Below are 18,954 nucleotides of genomic sequence, written 5' to 3'. Positions count from 1 at the left end.
TTTATAGTTTGGATGTTCTTGCCACTCTTGGCTCTTACGCCCTTGAGTTGACACCGAACAAGTTTGTGGTGCGGCAGGTTGGCATTCTCCGCACACACTAATCACATTTTATGGTTTAGATGCTTTGCTACTCCAGACTCTTATGTCCTTGAGTCGACATCTCAGCCCATGCCTAAACAAGTTTGTGATGCGGCAGGCTGGTCCTCTCCGCTCACATTCATCAGTTTTTATGACAAGTTTGTGTTGCGATAGGGTTCTCTTCGCACACATTCATCGAACTTTATGGGTTAGATGCTTTGCTACTCTGGGCTCTTATGCCCTTGAGTCGACATCTCAGCTCATGCCTGAACAAGTTTGTGATGCGGCAGGCTGGTCCTCTCCGCTCACATTCATCAGTTTTTATGACGAGTTTGTGTTGCGATAGGGTTCTCTTCGCACACATTCATCGAACTTTGTGGGTTAGATGCTTTGCTACTCTGGGCTCTTATGCCCTTGAGTCGACATCTCAGCTCATGCCTGAACAAGTTTGTGATGCGGCAGACTGGTCCTCTCCACACACATTCATCAAAAAATTAATGGTTTAGATGTTTATGCTACTCCGGGCTCTTATGCCCTTGAGTCGACATCTCAAGCTCATGTCTGAGACCTCTCGCATTTTTGTGAGTACACTGCACAACCGTAGGGGTCCGGACAGCCCCAAGTGCGGCGGCGTGGGTATTGCGTTCCCCGTAGTGCTTAGCAGCGCAACATCGTAGTGAAGCCTTTTGTAAAGGGAACGTCTCGGGTTACATGTGTAACCCTTGTTCCCTGAAAAAGGCAGAACGAGATGTTGCGCTGCTTTGCCGCACTGGGACGTCCCAGGACTGCTCTTCAAAAAGAAGTATCTGACGACACCTGGTGACGTATCCATTTATAGCCTGGCCTCAGGTGCATCTAATGATTACATCAGCCGAGGCTATAAATTCCGGTCAATGTTCATTGACCTGTTTCACACAATATTTCAGCTCGGCTCACAGCGAAAGCTGTTCCCCATAGCGCTTAGCAGTGCAACATCGTAGTGAAGCCTTTTTCAGGGAACAAGGGTTACACATGTAACCCGAGACGTTTTTGAATGTTAGTGATTTCAAGTTTCAGCTGTCAAAACTTACACAAAAGCCCTTTAATCTGCTGCAAGATGGTTTCTTTCTTTCTTTCTTTCTTTCTTTCTTTTACTGTAACACCAGTAAACATTTCTAACTTGAAAAATTTCAGAAGGTTTTGTCAATTCATCAATAGGCTGAAGAGACAGGGGTAAATCCTTCAGGATTTTCTAGCAATGGTTCCCGTGACGATTTCACCTGCACTCTGAAATCTGCCTTCTTGTCAAAGTTTGTCCCTGTATGTCCAGTGTCAAACACAACGTGAACCGAGTGCACACTGAGCTCTTGCAACTCATACAACAGCAGTATAACTCTCACATTCCTTAGAGCTAAGGCCAATGACTAAACATAAATTTGATAAAAACAAAACAAAAATAGGTTTAAGACGAGAAGACGAGTGCAAATGTGTGGATTTTCACACACATTTGCAGCATGTATGCCAGAACTCTAGATTTTTGTAAGGGCTTCAACCAGCTTGAGCAGCTAGGTTTTTATGGTGTAAAGCATGGCTATGCTGGTCCAACAGCTTGACCAGCACCAAACCACCACTAAACCAGCCTAGACCAGGAACTATATGAACTGCATGCTGCTTAATCTGGTCTTTTAAACAGAGTTTTGAACTATGGCTGACTTATGTAGACATTTGGGAGCGTACACGAGAGACTTGCAGACCCAAGTCTATTTGATAAATTCAATAGTCAATAGTTAAGAGTGTTTTTAGGTGTGGAGTCCATTTGAGTACATTTGGTTAATGTCAAAGTGTTTTTAAACTGGGGTAGGGTTTATGTGAACTCCATTATGGATTCCACAATTGGCTTGAACACAATCAGTTTATAATTGTGTCTCTTTGCAGATGGGATGATTGAGCAAGTCTTTGGAACTTGATCAGACTTTAGGATCGCAGTCCTTTTCTGCATATCGCTGCCCCCTTTGGTATATCGTTGCGCCGTTTTGTGGCCCGTTCTGCATAACACGGCGGCTCATTTCAGCTTATCGCGGCCCATTAGGCCCGTGTCATGGCCAGCCCACAGGCCTGCCCGGTTCTCCCAATGGCCAGTCCATCCCTGATCAGCACCAAATTCCGTCGGCCCACCATGAAAATGCCTGGTTTGCCAGATTACCAATCTGGTAATCTGGCCCTGGATGGGATGATATGGTTATCTCACAATTTGATCTGACATACGATATGAGGTTCACAATTCAATGTTATCTCGATTCGATATAATAACACTTACATGACAAAGTATGGCAGAATTGTTTTTTATTTAATTATTTTGTTTAATGCTTGCGCTAAATAACAATAAATTAATTTAATACACAATATAAATCTTCAACGTTTAAATAATAGAGTTTCTCATATACATTTTAATATAAGAAAAGATTACAAACAAATAAGTCTACAAATATGGTGGATTACAAATCAGCTGATCCGGTACAGAACACGCAATAGAACTGAACAGAAGATGTTTATATAAGATTATATATATATATATATATATCTAATTTATTTGTCTTGATTTTTATAATCACATTTTAACTTTTTAAATTGTTTTATAAATCTACATTCTATCAATTAATATTTTTTTTATTGAAATTGTATATACTGTATAATAATGATGTGAGCTGTCAATGTTTGAAATGTGTACAATTTACAAGTAATAACATTAAGTTTACATTCATTTGTATCGTACTGACACTTTAAGAGTTTAATTTTACAGACTCAATCATTCATTAAATTCATTTTTAGTGCATCTGTGCTGTTTGTGATCAAAAATGTGGTGGTGTAGTGGCTAAAGCACAGGTCTGTTAATCAGCAAGGTTGCTGGTTCGAGCCCCACAGCCACCACCAATGAGCAATTTCAATTCTAGTGAGACTTTTCTAGTTTAAAGCGTTATTGGAGATTGTCAAACAGCACTGAGGATGAAAAGAGCAACACTGTGCTCTGTGCCAAAAAAATAAAAAATTATAATAATAATTACACATCAACACCTTTACAAATTTGTTTCAGGATTTTGCATGATCAAAAGTAACTGTTATATTTTGACAAAATGTTATAGTTTTATATGATATAATCTAAAGTTAGAATCTATTAGACCTCATTTTATATCAACAGTGGCAGTTGTAGTTAAAGATTCAAGATTATAAAAATATAAATGATGTGCAACACTACAGTACATATTTTGAGACAAGTGAAAGTGTTTTATATTAATATATACAGTATTGTGCAAAGGTTTTAGGCACTTGTGAAACGTTTTTACAGTGAGTCTTCAAAAATAATGACATAAATAGTTTTCATTTATCACTTAACATCATACAAAGTCCAGTAAACATAAAAAAAGCTAAATCAATATTCGGTGTGACCACCTTTGCCTTTAAAACAGCACCAAATATCCTAGATACACCTGGACACAGTTTTTCTTGGTTGTTGGCAGATAGGATGATCCAAACTTCTTGGAGAATTCACCACAGTTCTTCTATCTATTTAGGCTGTCTCAATTGCTTCTGTCTCTTTATGTAATCTCAGACAGACACGATGTTCAGTGGGGGGCTCTGTGGGGGCTATGACATCTGTTGCAGAGCGACCTGTTCTTCTATTCTAATCTTTTCTATTTGTAAAAGTAATGTTTGGGAGTCTAACATTTCTATTTCCTATTGACGCACTGAAGCTGAAGATATAAATAACCATCTTAAGACCAATGCTTTTGTGAAACATCTTATGTGCCTAAAAGTCTTTGGAACTTGTGTGTGTATATATATATATATATATATATATATATATATATATATATATATATATATATATATATATATATATATACACATATACAGTATATACATGTAATGGGATTACGTATTTAAAATAGAAAATATATGTAACAGTATTCCACTACAGTAACATTTTAAATCATTGCTAATTAAAATAAAGTTACATTCATAAAGTATTTTGATTACTAAAGAGATTACTTTGCATTTTATTGTCATTTGTTTCATTTAATATTTAGTCCTTTCAGATGGAAACATTTATACACATAAATGATGTGATTCAAAGTGCATTTGAACAGTGGTGAAACACTTTCTTATGATGTGTTACATTCATACGAGCAGACAGAGAAGTACGTTTGAAGTAAGTTTGGAGCAGAAGAAATAGAAATAAAACTTGTGTAAATTGTTAGCTTTATACTTTATGCAATTAGATAAATCTTGATTTAGAAACAACACTGCATAAGATATTTAGGTTTTTCAGAGAATGTATTTTTAACATGTGTATTTTGTCTGACTGTACTCTCAGGATTTTTATAGTCAAAACAAGTGAAAAAATCTACCAGTGCTGAAGAAGTAATCAAAGTATTTAAAATATGTTACTGACCTTGTGTAATCTAACAAAATACAATACAAATTACATTATACAGCATGTATTCTGTAATCTGTAGTGGAATATATTTCAAAAGTAACCCTCCCAACCCTGTATACATATATATATATATACTGTATAAGGAGTTCTTAAAGGCCAGGGTGAAATTGAATGATCAGCCAAGCAACTGAACCAAGTATGGATCATATTTCCAGCTTTGTCCCAGGTTACCCCACCCACAAATGAAATCTAATTGGTCCCACTTCATATAGCTGTACATTAAAAATGTAATATGTTTTGAATGGCCGTGATTCTGTTGCGTCGTGCAGCATTGTCACATTCAGAGTGAATCTTATTATGCAATGTCTGGTTAAAAATCAAAGTAACTTTCATTTGGATTGTAACTTACTGGTCCGGAGGGCTGAGGGAGTGACCTCGATCTCACTGCTGGTCTGGTAGGACTGGAAGGCAGACAGGTTGGAAGAGTTGAGCTCGCTCATGTTGAAAAGCTCTGGACTCTGAGTACCTGTTGAACTAGCACTGGTGCCGTCACCTCCATGATGAGGGTCCTGCTCCTCGTAGACCGCCACCAGCTAAATACAGACAGAGAAATTTATGTTATTATTCTTTATATATTACACTTTAAGCTGGTTCATTTATTTGCTGTTAATTCATTTGTATTATTAATATAACTGTACAGTCCTGTAATAAGTAAGTACTGTCAATGCTTTGCCAAAAGAGTAAGTTTTAGAGGTGTAACAATATACCAGTGACTTAAAGTGACTTAAAGTGAATAAGTGATTTATTACGGTGCGAATAGTATTATAAAGCGGAACTGAAAAAATAAAAAAAATATATATTTTGTCAAACAATAAGATTAACAAACTAAAATAAGTAAATATGCTAAGATGATACTGATAATTAATATCTGATTTACTCTTTATCACCATTGGCTTTCATCTAATTGCATTTCAATGGCAGTTTACCTTAATCATATTCTACGCACACTCTTTCAATCCCTTCACTGCTTTGGAGAGGCGCCACATAAACTAACTTCAGCTTGCACTTGTAATCAAATGGGGTATTTCTTTATAAATCGCACAGGGTTTAAGATGTCCGTCTTCAGCCCTATATGAAATGAAGTTCTATGAATAGATGGTGAACTGTTGTTTTAGTGGAAAGCTACTCATCTTTGCTCTCTCAAGAGTCCTCAAATGTCAAACCTCTTTGCAGAGAATTACAAAAACATTGTCTTTGTGAGCAGATAAAAGTCCAAAACTATTGCTGAACAGTAGGTTGGAGTGAGTGCAAAAGATCTGGAACTCTTTGTTAAAGGGTCATAATTTGTAGAAACAGAATCAGTAGATTCAGAATGAAAACAATTAAGAATCAGTAGATTGAGCATTAGAAGAATCTGAATAAGAATATTTACAATTAAACGAATCAGAATCAGCTGATTAAAATCAGTATTAGACAAATCTGAAAGTATCAGCAGGTTCAAAATCTGAATATCAGAAAGTAAATCAGTACTATAAAAAATAAGCACATTTACAATCAGAAGAACAGGAATCAGCAGGTTCAAATTCAAAATCAGTCATTTCAAAATGAGTAGCTTCAGAAACATTTGAAATCAGAATCTGTAGATATAGAATCATAAGAATCAGCAGTTTAAAATATGGGAATTAGAAAAATCTGAAAGCAAAATCAGTAGATTAAAAATTGAAAGAATCTGAAACAGAATCAGTCATGAGAATCAGTGATTTAATTTTGTTTGATTCAGAATCAGGTAAATCAGAAATCATGATGAGTACAGTATTTTAAAAATCAGTACATTCAGAAGCAAATTCTACTTTAGTGCTGTCCTTGCATACAGAGAACGAGGCAAATGTGCATTCCACTGCAAGCTATATTTCAGTCAATTCCTAGTGTGAATTATTTACCAGATGCAACATCAAAATATAGTAGTTAAAAAAGTACAAATGCATCCAAAATATTACTTAATGCACATTTTTGCAGTTTATGTGATGCAGTGTTAGGTATGATCCAGAACTCACTCATGAGTGCAAAACAACATTCATTTTAATTCCAAGTAAAGAAGAAAAGCACAGCATGCATCTCGCATCTAAGTTCAGGTTTTATTATTTGTCACATACATATTAAATACATGTGATGTAATGTAGTGAAATGTTTTTTACTAAACTGTTTTTGTTGCTTTTCTATGACTGCCTTCTTTGTCCTTTTACAGAAAAAGCATGATTTTATTTTTTTTTAAAGTCTGAATTGGTACAGCAAAAACAAAGTTTGTTGTGATCTTAATTTAACAGTTTCAGACCGAGGCAAAGAGTTGTTTTTATTATTATTATTGTTATGCTATAAGCAATGTCCAGTTCACTTAATCACAAATTTGCGATATCAAATAGTATATTTTCCTCTCTATTTAGTTGTTTTTTGTTACTTGTTTCTGCATATGGACATACGAAGACAAGAGTGGTCATGTGCTACCAGAAATAGTGTATATATTGATGTGTATATACAGTATATATATTTGCAAGAGTTGTACAGTACTGCACCTCTGAAAACCCTTAGTCACACCCAACACTTCATCTACTGCACACTGCCAGGTCAACTACTCATTAGAATGAACAGGTAGAGACAACTAGAAGGGAAGAAGTGGGTTTAATCTTCTCAATGCTTTTCATGTCTGTTCCTTTTGATCTTTGTGAAGCTTTTCACAGTGGAGGAGTAGTGCCGGGTGATTACATGGAGACCCTGATGTGTGGATCTGTTCCATTAACTGTGATGGCCCAGATATCTTGTGATCTTTCCAAGTGTGATGTGGACATTGTGATAGGGAACTACAGAATGTATGAGATGACCAGAGTCATCAAAGACACATGTAAAAGACACAACACTATGCATTAGCATTTCTGAACCCTGTCAAGTGCTTCAAAAGAACCAGAGCAGGTGTGCCATTGTTCAATAGCCATCAAACGAATAATTTTGCCCCTAATGGCTGGGACAGCGAACATGATATACCCAGAGGGCAAGAGATATTCCTACCACTATAGAGTAATATGCAACCTGGTCTCATAAAATAACCTTACTATACCTACATTATAGTTTTATGTATCGTAGCAGTTTCCTGGTGACATAAACAATAGGTGCTACAACAATAACGTCACATTCACACAAATCATGAGTAAAATGTCAGATTCCTAATTCATAAACACTTATGACATCTATGATGAGGAGGAGGGAGTGGCGGCCCTGAATCGGGCTAATCAGCCAAGAGGGGGATAAAGACGAGCCGGAGGCACCAGAGAGCGAGAGATGAACGTGGCCGCATTGCATGTGTGTCTGTGTTTGTTTAGCCTTTTCCAGTCTCCTCGTTGCCCAACCTTACCTGTTACATTGGTCCCAAAATGTGGGAAGGAAGAAGGGATGTGCTGTTGACACACAAACATGAAACATATGTCTAAAGAAAGCTTAAAATGTCTACTTTTAAATAAAACAATTCAAATTTAAAACAAATATTCTCCTGCAATGTAATCTGTATGAAACAAAGTGATGTACAGTTTTCCTGGCTGAGCTAATTTATCTCTAATGTGATCACACTCACCAGCAGAGCGCACCATTCATACGGTAATGTGCTGACACGATCAATGCAAATGGTAAACACCCCCGACTGTGCCTTAAAAACAAAGTTCATTCACTTTTCTGCACGTTTGAAAGACAGCACGATACACAAGTGAGAAAACTTCTGGATAGTGACGAAGAGTTACAATTTTCCTCAGAAGAAGACCGGGACTCCGATGAACATTTGTATATTGAAGAGAGACTTGATCCAGACGAGGATACAATTTCGGACGAGTAAGTCATTTAGTATTAATTAGTTGACATGCTATTTTATATAAAAGTGTACATATTTTACTAGTGGGACTGTTTCCAGACTTTCCAGCCAGGATTCAGAGTATTGAAATTTGAAATATGTCCTAATAAGCAAGTTTTAGTTACATGTAAATGCTGTTTCAGCTAAAGCAGGTATTTAAATTGTATGCTGTATGATATAAATATGGTTTCTGAAGGATCATGTGACACTGAAGACTTCAGTAATGATGCTGAAAATTCAGCTTTGATCACAAACTGCATTTTACAATATTTTCAAATAGAAAACTGTTCTTTTAAATTGTAAAAATAGTTCACAATATCACTGTTTTTACTGTATTTTGGATCAAATAAATGCAGTCTTGGTGAGCAGAAGAGACTTCTTTTAAACGGTAGAGAGTAAGAGTAAGTCTAAAATTAAGTAAAGTCTTTATGTAAAGAAAATGTATAGTCAGATTACTTCTTTTAACTTAAATCTTGATTTTGATCATTAAGTCTCCTCACATTCATTCTCTATCCCTCATTGATGGGCCCAGGGGAGGGGTCTTTGTCTGCTCAGGTGTAAATTACAATCAATATTCATGATAGTTCACACCTTTCTAATACTAAAAGTGTCTTACAAAAGTTAAATTACTATATAGTTTTGTATGAATGAGTGATCAGGATGGTTTTAACATACTTTTGTAGCAAGAACTATAGGCTACAAGATCCAGTTCTCAAAAGTCTTGTGGACAAATGTTTAGTATGTGTTATATAGCCTTATTTCAATGACTTACATTTTTATTTTTTTTAAAAACCAGGCATAAACGTTATTTTCTCAAAAATACAAACATGTACACACATGTTGCTCATATATTATTGTAGCCCAGTTTGTGCTGAATACAGTGTTATCAGACTTTAGCCATTAATGTGTTTTTAAGCAACTGAAAAAAGCACAAATGTCAAGGCATGTCAAAACTTCTCCAAGGCCCAAAACACCCTCAGACCCCAGAGGGTTAAAGCCTGATGTATCAAATATGATAAAAAATAAATAAATAAATTACATCTTGCATATAGTTGTGCAAGATGTCCCCATGACATTCAATTCTGTTCAAGAACAACTTATTTAACAGCTAATTTACTTCAATTACCCCAAATAATATATTGAATGATGCATCATCACAATTTGCATGATAAACTCACATATGTTACAATTTATTAAATAGGTTACAATTTATTATTATCATCTTTCCCCATCATCCCCTACCTACAATTATGGCAGAGGCCTTGAAATGACTCGCCTGGCAGCCTCAACCATTGATTTCCTACCAGCAGACCTGCTGAGGATTAATAAAGTTTTATTCCTCATCAAATTCTCACCTCCAAACTATATTTCAATGGGAGCATGACAAACATTTTATGACTGAGCCATGAAAGTGGACTGGCCAACCCTCTGGGCAGAGGTATCGCACAAAACCAGAGCAAGCTCAAAGTAACTCACCTCAACTTGATTAGCCACCACGGCTTAATAGACAAGGCTCAGGGTGAAACGTCCAATTGGGCGGATAAACGAGCGGTCAAAGTTTCATCATGTTGTCAAGACTTTTTTTAAACTGTGAAAGTGAATCCACAAGGAGCTCAAGGCAGAGGGATTAATAGGAGTGAATAATTTGTGTGAAACCTTTACTAAACTCCTCTGGGCGACAAAAATGTGTTTCACAGCGTAAACAACTCTGTAAACTCATCACTACAGAATGTTACAGACCAGTAAAATCAAGCGGAACGAAGTAAACAAACAACAAACACTGCATAAAAGCAACACTGCAACATATCAAACCAACGTTCAAGCGTTTGGCCTCCGGCAACTCATTTAAAATCGTTCAATATTTGACTAGAAATGTACAGATGATATAAGCACTGTTGATCTCAGTTAAAATATGTTTATATTTTTTGTTCCCGGGATGGTTAATTCAGAAAAATCGGAGGCTTTTTTAGTAATTAGAACACATAAATATTTAAGCGTGCTTCTGCGATTCAGCCTGCAGTTATTCCACAGTGTGCATCTATTACATAGGCACCTGCTTAACAGGATTCATCTTTCAGCAGGCTGAAACGTTTAGATGGATTAACTGATTACTCATTGGCAAGATAACTTTCACACAGATAATCCCACTCAGACATGCATAACATTCAAACATCAGCTCATATCCAGTTTAAGGATGACAAATATCTTCTTTTAATTGGTGTAGAAGCAGTTCTGAACAATAGCATTTGCTATTCATAATTATGGTAGTCAAAAGACCAAAACAATGTCAGTTGCCAATACCAATACAAGTGCAGTTTCATGCTTTCTGATAGCAAAATCCCAAAGTAAAATACACATATCAAATTCATAATCAACCTGTTTATTTTATCTTGAGACTTGCAAACTGTGTTTACATACTGTAATTACAAAAGCAGCCACTTGCCATTAATTGGAAGTACTCTGGTATTGAATTGATTCTGTACCACAGTAACACCATATATGTATTTTTTAATGTATGTACTTTATTTTTTATTTTTTAACTTTGGTTACAAAGTGTCAGTACTTCTTTGGTCCAATTTTGGTCAAAACACTTTTTTCGAGAACTGAACGCTTGCGGCCCGATTTGTCTAACCACGCATACTCTGAACGTGCAGTATGCGCATATGCCTGGAATAATTTGCACTAATTAATGAGTCAACAAATGGCAAAACTCACAATTGAGCTATTGCTGTCACGAAGAAGCACTTGAACAATATGTAATCGCCGCTAAACAACAGAAGACGAAGGTAGAAGCAACATCAGTGGATGTGCATGTCAAGAGCACGTGTGTGAGTTGGTCAGGAGATACATGCATTTGTATAACTCGAGTTTGATTAAGACATATTTATGGGTGTACACTACTGAAAAGTAATAGTCCAACCATTTGGACCAAATGCCTGTGTATGTGCCTACAGTCAAATTAAGCATACTTTGAAAGGCTAGCGTTCAACTGTGCGAAGACACAAAGTGTTCACGTCAAAACTGAAGTACACTTTGGGATTAACATTCCCATCAGCCATCTTAAAATCTTTTGTATCTTTCAGTCATATCTTTTGTATCTTCTAAATGTTTTTTTTTTCTTTTGAGCTTACAGAGTATTTACAAGGGAGAACATCATCAAACAACATCCATTCACAGACAATGGAATACATCTGCTAGCAAGTCACTCAGCCATATTGCATATTTATTTGTGCCAACCTCCTAAACTAAATTGAATTGCCAAACACTCCTAACTTGCCAGGATTTCAAGGGTGGTTAATTTGATGGGCTCCTAGTTGAGAATGGTCCATCCTACAAAAAAAAAAAGACATATGGTGTGTACTGTTCAGCCAACAGAATTATGTTAGATGTTCACAGTAGACTTCAACAGGTTTAAACCAGATTGCATTTCTATTAAGCAAATGACTCTTAAAATCACCAAATCAACTTTTTTCACTTTGCTTTTCTCATTTGGTTTCTTTTTACTGATAAACATAAGCTACCAAGTAATACTGAACATTACGACCGAACTAGCCTGAAATGTGATCTTTCACAGCAAAATGCCAGTAGAAATGTAACAGCAGGCCCTCCCAGATCTCCTATCCTGAGACAGGGGGCTAAAGAGAAAAAGAGAGAGAACTTACTAAATTCAAAGAATACCATTGTATTACCAAGATGGTAGCCCATGGCATGCTTTTGTGTAAGGGGTACATTTCTAAACATCATTTTTACAGTCCCCACATCTCTATCTCTGTCTATCATGATGTTTAGGTGCGGCTGTGGCTCAGTTGGTAGAGTGGGTCGGCCACTAATAGCAGGATTGGTGGTTCGAATCCTGGCCCACACGACTCCACATGCCGAAGTGTCCTTGGGCAAGACACTGAACCCCAAGTTGCTCCCAATGTCATCTCTGCCACCATTGGTGTATGAATGTGTGTGTGAATGGTTGAATGAGTCACAGTGTAAAGTGCTTTGAATACTGTTAAGGTTAAAAAGGTGCTATATAAGTGCAGACCATTTACCATATTTCATTTACTTTCCTCCTTTGAACGGTTACACAACATCTTGGTACACTCCCTTTTTAGTTGATCACCAGGGTCTGCTCCCCATCTCTTCCCTCCTTCCAGCTATCCATCCATCTGTCAAACTTCCATCAAACTAGTATCTTATTCTATTTGTTATTGACACACTAAACAAGAACTGAAGAATAATGTTTTCTATCTCACTTTTTGCCAGAATAAGTTCTGCTCTTATGTAATGCACTTAAGCTACAAAGTCATGAAATGTAGAAACTTTAAGGTCACACAAAATTGTTCTCGGTTGAAGGTCTTCGATGTGTGTCTGGGCCTGGTTCCATCATGCGTTAGTGATCATATCTCATCACACCTCAGCCTTTGAATATTTTAGCGTTTTATCTTTCCATTATTTCCATAGCTCAGGCCATCCTTATGCACGGCCACTGAGTGCTTAGTCCTGTTCTGCTTCTCATTAATGTCATCAAATATTCAGACAATAAGTCCAACCCTTTTTGCTCCAAATCCCTTTGTGTCTCACCTTAATACATATTTTAAAAGTTCTGTCACTTGGGGAATGTTCAATAGATGGTTATACCCTGCAGGGTACTTCAAGATAGGTGCTGAAATTAGCACAAAAAGAGTTGCAAAGTGGTAGCACGCACAATTTTAAGGCTAAATATAAGCTATTTTTCAAAGCATGATTGTTTGAAGCATTATCGTGTGGACTCGTCATTCGTAGATTTACAAATTGGCAACAACCCAACAACCAACAAGAACACATTAAAAACCACAGATAATACTCTTTCAACCACTTAGTAACATGCTAAAAATCTCTCAGAACACTTTACAACACTGTACAAATCTATTTTTTTTAATTCTCTTTCTCTCTTCCAGTAATGTGTTTGTTCAAGTATATCACTTAGTGATACATTACCAAAAGAATAGGACTGTTCTTTTATATATTACCATGGTACTACATGATTAAAAAATGGCAGCACAGTAACATGCTTCAAAGCTAAATGTTGCCTTGTACTGTTGACAAGTTTAACAGTGTTTGAGGAAGTCAACGATAGATTTATGCAAATAGACAAGTTATTTTACAAACATAGTCTCATCACTCTTTTCTGTTGACCTCTATTCACCAAGACACAGATATGGAGAGACAGGTGCTTTTTGCACTTGAAAGTGATGATAAAAAGAAAAATAGACAAGATTTGCTGAGGAGGTGGGGAAAGCGGTGTGAAAATACACATCGCAAGCAAGTTTAAACAGATTAGAGACTCATCCTTTCAAATCCACTTGGCCGAGATTTTTTTGTGCTGGCCTTTGAAGTCTCTCTTGAGCTGGGAGGGTTGGGGGAAATGAATTAATTCACCATTCCATGACTGTGTATTACTGCTACCTACACAGTGCTGACAGAATGTAAAAAATTCCTATAAAGTTTCCTCCCCTCCGCCATATTAATGAAATAAACCTTTGGCTATCTGTAATACTCTTTATTTGGCCCAGAAGGTAACTACAGGGCAGTCTTAGCATTGTTAGACATTGTGCTGTGATGTGATGTGAGGAGTTGAGAAAGACAAGTTGATAAAAAAATTAAGACCAAGTCAAAACAGTTACAGAGGTTTGGGAGAAGTAGAGCCCATAATGTCAAATGGATTGTGCTTTGCATATTAATCAAAATGCCATGTCTTTCAAACAATATTTCAAGAAGGTAAATTATGCTAATAGTCTACTATTGGTAGAAATGTGGTGGTGTACATTGAGTTTTGTGTGCACGTATACATGTATTCGCTTTTAGAAAGGGTTGTTGCTTGAATTCAAAGGCCCTTAGACAAAAAATTATAAGTGGGCCCCCAAAATAAAACAAATAAAAAAAGAAAAGCAAGTAACTCAATGACTTAGTGAGCCTCCCTCAATACATGGCTCTACTTAATGTTCCAGATTGTCCCTCTCTGATAATAGACCATGTATTTCATTGAAGTCCTTCAGTTAATCAATCAGTAAGGAGGTGAATGAATTGTGCCCAGCAGAAAAAACAAGTCTTACCAACATGGTAGCTGATTTGTTGCTGTTTCAAGGTGGCCTACCCACACAAACTGATGGTCTACCAGGTTAAAAACAGGTCCTACAGCTGGCAATTCAGCTGATCAATTATCTAGAACAGCTTAGACCAATAGCTTGGACCACCTAAAGCTGGTTTTGGCTAGATTTTCTAGCATGAAGCAAACCATTCACTTGTTTTAACTCACTATACAGGCTCAACAGATCTATTTGAGACACAATTTTCAATAAGATAATGCTCTTGCTTACAAGAAATGAATTCCTACCAAAAGCATCAGGCCATTAAGGTGCCATTAATGTGTTCCAGCTATTTTTAGAACATGATTTTTTTTATAGTTTACCAGCTCTGATCAGTTTGATCAAGGTCTACAAGGTTGATACGAGCAGCTGAAAGTGCATCTGATTAACCATCTACACCAGCTTTGTCCAACTACTGACCATAAATGACCAGCTAGAACCATCTAAAGCTGGTTTGAGCCAGATTTTCCAGCAGTGTGTAACATTAAATAATTTGAAGTTCCTGTCCACCGGATGGTAGCACAGCTACTGCCCATAAATGACCGGCTTGAACCATCTGAAGTTAGTTTGAGCTGGATTTTTTTCAGCAGGGTGGGAAAGAATATTTTGTGATCCATTCATGATCCACCGGCTGGTTGTCCAGCTAATCAACCATCTAGACCAGCTTCGTCAAACTACTGACTACAAATGATCAGCTCAGGCTAAACCATCTGAAGCTGGTTTTCCAGCCAGATATGAAAAGAAGTCTTGTTTTATTCATGATCCATCAATTGGCTGTCCAGCTGATTAACCCTCTAGTCCAGCTTGGACCAACTACTGACTACAAATGATCAGCTTAGGCTAAACCATCTGAAACTGGTTTTCCAGCCAGATATGACAGGAAGTCTTGTTTAATTCATGATCCATCGATTGGCTGTCCAGCTGACTAACCCTCTAGACCAGCTTGGACCAACTACTAACAACAAATGACCAGCTTAGGCTCAACCATCTGAAGCTGGTTTTCCAGCCAGATATGAAAGAAGGTCTTGTTTCACTATCAACAGTCTAGTTGTCCAGCTGATTAACCAACTAGAACAACTTGGACCAACTACTGCCCAAAAATGACCAGCTTGAACCATCTAAAGCTGTTTGAAGCTGGATTTTAAAGAGGGGATGTGAAATAAAATAGTTTGATTCCCTATCCACAGTTTAATAGTCCAACTGAATTTTCCAGCAGGGTTCTAAATAAACTTTTTTTAACAGTATATCCATGCCCGATGTATCCTGTAAGACAATGATATGATTTGAGGTTTTAATAATACAATACTCTTGTTTACAATACATTAATTGCTTGAACATGTGCCAACAGACTCGTGCTTAGTTAACTGAGCTGTTGTTTATAATACTGTCTATTGATTCACTCAGAGTCCTGATTCATCTTGCTGTCTAAATATAGTTTCCAAAAGCACTTTCAGGTGTCATTTGTGTCAGCCGGAGTTGGAAAATTAAATAAGTCAAATCAGCTTGCCTACAGTGGACTCCTCAGAATGCAATCCACCTCTCTCTCTCTCTCTCTCTCTCTCTCTCTCTCTCTCTCTCTCTCTCTCTCTCTCTCTCTCTCTTAAATATGCTTTCTTTTTGCTTAATTCACATTCATAAAGTGGTGTCCATGTCCCCCTTCCATATACTCATCCCTCTATTGTGTGTATTAGTATTCCTGCGTTCAAACACCGGCATTATAAGAACTAATATAAAAAAGTGCTCGTCAGACGATATGCCCTTCGATCCTTCATTGGGTATGCACACAATCCAAACAGAAAGTAATTAAAACCGCCATCCAGGGATGAGGCTTCTGCAAAGGGAGAGAGAGATGGCAGGAATGAGGGAAAAAGTGGAAGAAAAGAACACTTCAAAAGACTCTGGCCCCCAGTTACAGTGCGATTACTCATCCGTGTGCATGTTGTCCGGGTTTAGAACGGTCTGTCCTTGACACGCTAGTGTGGATCAGCCATACACTCGGCCTCGTACTGAAGGCTGACAGACTCTCGGTTGTGCAACTGACTCAGATCAGCTGTGGGCAACTACTGGCCATGACAGTTTGACATGAAGAGTCCAGAAAACGGGCTGCGTGTGAATGGATATTAAGATAATGCAGTTGCTATGAGGCTAGTACAATGTTTAGCAATTCAGATCAGTCTGCCAGTACTTCAGAAAAGTAGGCTGATTTATCATACTGACAGGCTGATTAATCAGCTGATATCTGGCAATTTAGATTTGATTGGCAAATAAAGGGGCGGTCCCAACAAACTTTGCAGTCCATTCACTCCCATTCAAACACATTTGAACATGGAAGACCAGAAACACAAGGAGGAAAGTTGAAGTATGACCTGTGAATATGGATGACGAGAAGAAGTTTGACAAATAGAAGATCAAAACTTTGAACACTGACCTCTTGGCTGGAAAGTGAATAGATGGTATATTCTAACATTTTGAATATAATATTATTTGTTATTTGTGATTTATTATTTATTAATTACAACCAGAAGCCCATGCGTATGATATATATATAATATATATGGTCTGTTGTATATAATGTTGTATGCTCAAAGCTTAGTGTGACCGTGGCCTATTAGAAGATGTCATTCTCCTTTAAGTCAGTTCCAAAACCTAGCAACAGTCTGATTAATCGGTAAAACATTATTTATTTTTTTTACTATTTAATTTTGTTTATGAGAGGAAGTGCATTTCAATGTACAGTGAGGAAAATAAGTATTTGAACACCCTGCTATTTTGCAAGTTCTCCCACTTAGAAATCATGGAGGGGTCTGAAATTGTCATCGTAGGTGCATGTCCACTGTGAGAGACATAATCTAAAAAAAAAAATCCAGAAATCACAATGTATGATTTTTTAACTATTTATTTGTATGATACAGCTGCAAATAAGTATTTGAACACCTGTCTATTAGCTAGAATTCTGACCCTCAAAGACCTGTTAGTCTGCCTTTAAAATGTCCACCTCCACTCCATTTATTATCCTAAATTAGATGCACCTGTTTGAGGTCGTTAGCTGCATAAAGACACCTGTCCACCCCATACAATCAGTAAGAATCCAACTACTAACATGGCCAAGACCAAAGAGCTGTCCAAAGACACTAGAGACAAAATTGTACACCTCCACAAGGCTGGAAAGGGCTACGGGGAAATTGCCAAGCAGCTTGGTGAAAAAAGGTCCACTGTTGGAGCAATCATTAGGAAATGGAAGAAGCTAAACATGACTGTCAATCTCCCTCGGACTGGGGCTCCATGCAAGATCTCACCTCGTAGGGTCTCAATGATCCTAAGAAAGGTGAGAAATCAGCCCAGAACTACACGGGAGGAGCTGGTCAATGACCTGAAAAGAGCTGGGACCACCGTTTCCAGGGTTACTGTTGGTAATACACTAAGGCGTCATGGTTTGAAATCATGCATGGCACGGAAGGTTCCCCTGCTTAAACCAGCACATGTCAAGGCCCGTCTTAAGTTTGCCAATGACCATTTGGATGATCCAGAGGAGTCATGGGAGAAAGTCATGTGGTCAGATGAGACCAAAATAGAACTTTTTGGTCATAATTCCACTAACCGTGTTTGGAGGAAGAAGAATGATGAGTACCATCCCAAGAACACCATCCCTACTGTGAAGCATGGGGGTGGTAGCATCATGCTTTGGGGGTGTTTTTCTGCACATGGGACAGGGCTGACTGCACTGTATTAAGGAGAGGATGACCGGGGCCATGTATGGCGAGATTTTGGGGAACAACATCCTTCCCTCAGTTAGAGCATTGAAGATGGGTCGAGGCTGGGTCTTCCAACATGACAATGACCCGAAGCAGACAGCCAGGATAACCAAGGAGTGGCTCTGTAAGAAGCATATCAAGGTTCTGGCGTGGCCTAGCCAGACTCCAGACCTAAACCCAATAGAGAATCTTTGGAAGGAGCTCAAACTCTGTGTTTCTCAGCGACAGCCCAGAAACCTGACTGATCTAGAGAAGATCTGTGTGGAGGAGTGGGCCAAAATCCCTCCTGCAGTGTGTGCAAACCTGGTGAAAAACTACAGGAAACGTTTGACCTCTGTAATTGCAAACAAAGGCTACTGTACCAAATATTAACATTGATTTTCTCAGGTGTTCAAATACTTATTTGCAGCTGTATCATACAAATAAATAGTTAAAAAATCATACATTGTGATTTCTGGATTTGTTTTTTTAGATTATGTCTCTCACAGTGGACATGCACCTACGATGACAATTTCAGACCCCTCCATGATTTCTAAGTGGGAGAACTTGCAAAATAGCAGGGTGTTCAAATACTTATTTTCCTCACTGTACGTGTTAGTAATATAGTTTTTAATAAATAGTGTGTAAAATGCATTTTAGCAATTTTTATGCTAATTTGTTTAGCATTTGCTTTTGCTTTAAATAAAATACCAATCATACATAAAA

The 18,954-nt window shown here is 37.5% G+C and overlaps 1 protein-coding gene across 3 annotated transcripts in view; it reads right to left on the bottom strand.

The window, feature by feature from the left end:
• LOC127635303 (partitioning defective 3 homolog) overlaps nt 1-18,954 on the bottom strand; it is a 605,753-nt gene that overhangs the window by 397,961 nt on the left and 188,838 nt on the right. For all 3 annotated transcript variants that reach the window (XM_052115228.1, XM_052115230.1, XM_052115229.1), the window contains exon 3: nt 4,902-5,085. In XM_052115228.1, coding sequence (XP_051971188.1) covers nt 4,902-5,085 — 184 coding nt within the window. The remainder of the gene's footprint in view (nt 1-4,901; nt 5,086-18,954) is intronic.

This window comes from Xyrauchen texanus, chromosome 42 (assembly GCF_025860055.1).
Source record: "Xyrauchen texanus isolate HMW12.3.18 chromosome 42, RBS_HiC_50CHRs, whole genome shotgun sequence".
In the NCBI taxonomy this organism is placed as follows: domain Eukaryota; kingdom Metazoa; phylum Chordata; class Actinopteri; order Cypriniformes; family Catostomidae; genus Xyrauchen; species Xyrauchen texanus.
This window is presented reverse-complemented; position numbering and strand designations above follow the sequence as displayed.